The sequence below is a fragment of the Morone saxatilis genome, unplaced genomic scaffold (assembly GCF_004916995.1).
Source record: "Morone saxatilis isolate NCDOM2014 unplaced genomic scaffold, NCSU_SB_2.0 Contig12, whole genome shotgun sequence".
Lineage (NCBI taxonomy): Eukaryota > Metazoa > Chordata > Actinopteri > Moronidae > Morone > Morone saxatilis.
This window is the reverse complement of record NW_023339674.1, coordinates 9,431,310-9,436,343: the sequence shown is the minus strand read 5'-3', so window position 1 is coordinate 9,436,343 and position 5,034 is coordinate 9,431,310. Positions and strand designations below refer to the sequence as shown.

The 5,034-nt window shown below is 40.4% G+C and overlaps 1 protein-coding gene across 1 annotated transcript in view; it reads left to right on the top strand.

Moving 5' to 3' along the window:
- The window catches only part of zgc:172302 (phospholipid-transporting ATPase ABCA1), a 30,353-nt gene that overhangs the window by 16,295 nt on the left and 9,024 nt on the right, over positions 1-5,034 (top strand). The window contains exons 26-36 of the mRNA XM_035653775.1: positions 521-650; positions 1,327-1,472; positions 1,656-1,780; positions 1,914-2,021; positions 2,178-2,370; positions 2,486-2,580; positions 3,058-3,090; positions 3,202-3,307; positions 3,398-3,472; positions 3,692-3,861; positions 4,396-4,573. Of these exons, the coding sequence (XP_035509668.1) occupies positions 521-650; positions 1,327-1,472; positions 1,656-1,780; positions 1,914-2,021; positions 2,178-2,370; positions 2,486-2,580; positions 3,058-3,090; positions 3,202-3,307; positions 3,398-3,472; positions 3,692-3,861; positions 4,396-4,573 (1,359 nt within the window). The remainder of the gene's footprint in view (positions 1-520; positions 651-1,326; positions 1,473-1,655; positions 1,781-1,913; positions 2,022-2,177; positions 2,371-2,485; positions 2,581-3,057; positions 3,091-3,201; positions 3,308-3,397; positions 3,473-3,691; positions 3,862-4,395; positions 4,574-5,034) is intronic.

The window sequence follows — 5,034 nt, the reverse complement described above, 5'->3', positions numbered from 1 at the left end:
TGTGTCTGTGTGTCTGTGTCTGTGTCTGTGTCTGTGTCTGTGTCTGTGTGTGTGTCTGTGTGTGTGTCTGTGTGTGTGTGTGAGAGAGAGAATCACCATCTCACATTAGTGCGGCATTAGGCGTCCCACCAGTAGTGTGATCTACAGGAGCTCAACCAGGTCCTGTGAGGAGGGCTGGGTATTTGTGGAGCAGCCATGGTCTTAATGGGTTTAATGTTGGCATCAGATTAGCCCTGAGAGTGGACTTACAGCGCCGGCTACCTTTACTCAGTATGAGTAAGCCACTCACTCTCTGCTCTTCTGACCTCTGTGTAAAGCTACTGGATGCTTTATTACTGCCACCTGCAGCCTGAAGACAATATTCTGGGCAGTTCTTTAATGGAAGAAGAGCATCATGTGCCCGTTGAGACCTTGTAGATTCACCCTGTTGTTCACACATTGAGTTCTCCACCTACAGGAAGCGAGTGAGGTTGTAAGAAGAAGTTTAATCTTTTATCATCACCGTTCTGTTAATTTCCAGATCTTTTTACGAGTGGCAGAGGAAACCGGCGTGGACGTTGAACCAGAGCAGCAGGTTGAATCTCCTCACAGGCAGCAGCCATCCGCTGGTCCGAGGGCAGAAACACAACACGCTGAAGAACCAGAGACAGGTGTGCACGCTCACACTTGCAGTCACATAGATGTGTGTGTGTGTGTACGTACCACACAGTGTTTCCATGTGCAGTCAGTCTGCTGTTTCATCTCCAACTGTGAATGTTTGTTTCCATAACGCTGCCAGGAAGGAAAAGGCTTCGTAAGAAAGGTACCGAAAACCTACGTTTGGTTAGAAAGTGCTTTTATCCCCCCCAGTTTAGATATACAGCATTGACCTTCAGTCTCTTCCTCACCCTCCTTTTACTGTTGGAGTTGACAAATAGGAGGGATTTAACTAATTATCAGTTAATGAAAGCTGATACACACCAAGATTTCTGTACTGAATTTGATTGTTTTTAATATCTTTTAAACGTATTGTTTCCCCAAAAATGTTAAAGGCCCTGAAAAAGCGTTACGGCCATAATGGGACATAAACTCTAAACCAGAAAAAGATCTTTTAAGTTTTAGTATCTGTTCAAGCCAGATTGAGCTGCCACAGATAGTCAGTAGTAGTAGTAAGGTAAATGTGCTACATAAAAAAACGTATTAATAGAAACCCAACAATCCAATGTGTGAGTCAGTTGTCATGTCTGTCAAGATCTGATGAGTCTCCATCATATCAAAGGTCTACAGCAGTCTATGTGTTTATCAGCCCAGTATATCAGTGTAACCCAATGTTTCTCCTGCTTGCAGAACCTCAGGAGACAGACCTGCTGAGTGGAGATGGACGAGGTGGGGTCCCCCTGACCGGCTGGTGGCTGACCTGGCAGCAGCTGAGGGCTCTCTTCATCAAACGCTGGCTGTACGCTCGAAGGAGCCGCCGGGGTTTCTTCGCTCAGGTGATGACAAACATCAGCAGCTGCTGTTAGAGAGCTGGATTCAAAGAGCGCCAGTCATCATAAGGTTCAGGGTTTCCATCATGACAATAAGACAGATAGACTTCTTATTTTATTGTGTTTCTACTGTGAATTAGCTGTTAGTCATTGTTAAGAAAGAATAATTATAAGTGATTTGTGCTTCAGATTGTCCTGCCTGCTGTGTTCGTGCTGGTCGCTCTGCTCTTCAGCCTCATCGTGCCTCCGTTTGGGAAGTATCCCGCGCTGCAGCTGCAGCCCTGGATGTACGGAGAACAGTACACCTTCTTCAGGTAGGCCTACACACAAAAATTCTTTAATCCGTTTCTTCTGTCGTGAATTAGTTTGGTCTCTTCATTTTCTTCACTTGATGCCATGTTATTGTTACTTTGATGAGCTTTCTCACATCTGATTCTTTATTTACAGCAACGATGCACCTGGGAACCCGGCCATGGAGAACCTGCTGGAAGCTCTGCTGGACCAGCCAGGTTTTGGTACCAAGTGCATTGAGAAAGAGGATGAAGACAACAGCACGTAAGTCAAATCCTGTAAATACAATCAATTTGTCTTAGCAGCATCAGAAGAAGAAGAAATCTGAGACATCAGGATCTTATTGTGCAAAGAGACACTGAAAAACATATGTAAAACGACAAAAAATCAATGTGCTTTCACTCCATGTTCTCCTTGCAGGAGTCCTCAGTGTGAAAGCGATCAGGGTGGCCTGTTCATGAGGCCACAGGTCTCCTACTCCACCTGGCAAATGTTCAAAAGAGGCAACTGGAGCAGAGACAGTCCCTCCCCTGATTGTCAGTGTAGCACAGAGGATGTCCGCCGGATGCTCCCCGACTGCCCGCAGGGTGCCGGTGGACTGCCGCCTCCACAGGTCAGGAGGGCCGTGTGTGCATAATGCCAGCGCACCATGAAATTACCTTCATCTCTGTTCATTTAAAATGAATCAAAGTGATATTTTATGTCATGTTTTATTTGTTATCTTTCAGATTAAGAGGCTGACTGGAGACATCCTCCAAAATCTGACAAGTTATAACATCTCTGATTACCTGGTAAAAACCTACTCTCAGATCCTCAAGAAAAGGTAATTCATTATACATAATATATAAACATACAATTACATGCATTACTACTTTGTATTTGATTTAATTTTGTAAATTTGTTTGTTTTTGGTTTTGATGTAGATTACTGAGGATAAATGCAAGGGTTTAAAATTGCATAACTATTGCTATATCTTCCTGTGGTGTTTTGAAATTGACCCAATTTTATTTAGTAAAATGAACTTATTATTAATTATTCATCTCAGAATAATTATAAATACCATAATGCCATTTTTTTTTTTAACTTAAACTCTTTATGTGTAGCCACTATATGACTCTTAACCTTATTAGTTTTATGTTAAAGCTGTAAATAGCACAGATTTATTTTTAGGGGGTGAAGTTAAATATCTGTTTTCATTATCAATTGTTGTAGTTACAAAAATTAAGTCCTGTATTTCCCTGTTTGTGTTTCCTTTAAAATTATTCCTCACACATTCACTCTTGTCCTGTTTCATTAACAGCCTAAAAACCAAAAAGTGGGTGAATGAATTCAGGTAAGCTGCTGCTATAAAACATAATTCTGCAAGGACGGACTGACAAGAAACAACATTTTCTGCATTGTAGATTCCCAAAAGTTTAATAAAAGTTTAATTTCTGTGTTGCAGATATGGAGGCTTCTCCCTCGGGGGCAGAGCCACCCAGACTTTATCTCAGGTCGAACATGTCCATGATTCGATCTTTGCAATCAGGACTCGTTATCGAATTCCACAGGTATAAACAAGGTTTGAGTCACGTTTAATTTAAACTGCTGTTTTTCCTAAATGTTGTTAATGTTTTCTGATGATATTTGATTCACCACAGAACAGTTCACTGGATCATCTGCTGAACAGGCTGCCGGATTTTCTAGGAGGACTGAACAGTCAGGATAATGTCAAGGTAAATGTGTGTCTGTTCATCTGTTTTCTCTTTTATTTTGTCTTTAAAGGTCCAAACTAACTGAAAACACTTTAATTAATTCAAGACACATATAATAAGTAAAGTGTTTTGTGTGTCTGGCTCTGTGTCGCTGTTTGCTGGATATTGTGTATCCAGGATTTTCTCACAGCTACAATAGATGGTTTTATAGTGAAAAATGTTTCTCTTTACTTCACTCAGGTTTGGTACAATAACAAAGGATGGCATGCCATGGTGTCATTTGTCAATGTGATGAACAACGGCCTGCTGAGAGCGAGTCTGCCACCAGGTCCAGAGAGGAGAATACACGGCATCACTGCCTACAACCACCCACTCAACCTTACCAAGGAACAGCTCAGTGAAATGGCCATGTTAGTAAACTGATGTGCAGTTTTTAGATTGATGTTGGTAGATTTTTCAATTCAGTTCAGTTTTATTTGTATATCACCAAACCCTAACTGTAAGATTTATGAAAGAGGAACGTCTTTAATCATACATTAAATTCAGATTTGGTTTCTTAAACCTAAGACATTCCGTGTAGTCAGAACACTTTACATGAGATTATTATCTGAAGTCTCTGCCTGGATTTTTAGAAGCTACAATAAAAAGTAAATTTTCATACCAACATGAGTGGAAACCAGCGGCTGTATGGGAGGTAGAACAATGCCTACAGTTTGTCTGCAGTAACGTAACACCTATATGAGATGCAATGTAAATATTTTTGTCAAGAATTGTTGATTTACATGCTTCCAGAAATCAGCAGAAACAACATTAATTTCTTAATTAAATAACAGAAGTTACAAACAAAAGGACAAAGTGTGAATTCATGGGTCCACAATGTCTTGTGTTTGTTAAAATGTGTTTTTCTGTAGCTGACCTGTGTTTTTCCCGGCTTCCTCTTTCAGGATGACCACATCAGTGGATGTTCTGGTTTCCATCTGCGTGATCTTTGCCATGTCTTTTGTGCCAGCCAGCTTCGTCCTTTTTCTGATTGAGGAGCGAGTGAGCAAAGCCAAACACCTTCAGTTTGTCAGCGGAGTCAAACCGATCCTCTACTGGCTGGCCAACTTCACCTGGGATATGGTGAGCACTCCATCAGTCCCACACTTGTTATATTGTGAGGTTTTCACAATATAACGGCAATCTATAATTGACATAAGTAATTTCTTATTACATTTGATGGGATTTCTTCTTAGGGTAAATGTTCTAGTGTTGCAGCAGAGAAGAGCCCAACACTTGTACTGGAAAAGATAAATTCTGTCTGTCGTTGTAATTCCTACAGTTTACCACTTGAGGTTGACAAGAGCCACAGAGTACGAGTTGTTTCTTCAACAGAACAGGAGCCTTTCACCCACATTATATTCAGATCAAATCAGACCAGATCAGTCGTTCTGTAAATGTAATCAAATTTACATAGTTTATATATAGTTATAGTTATAGTTATATATATATATATTAAAGATAGAGATAAAATATGATAGAGATAAAAGATGATAGAGATAAAAGATGATAGAGATAAAAAATGTGCAAAAGTGCAAAAAAAT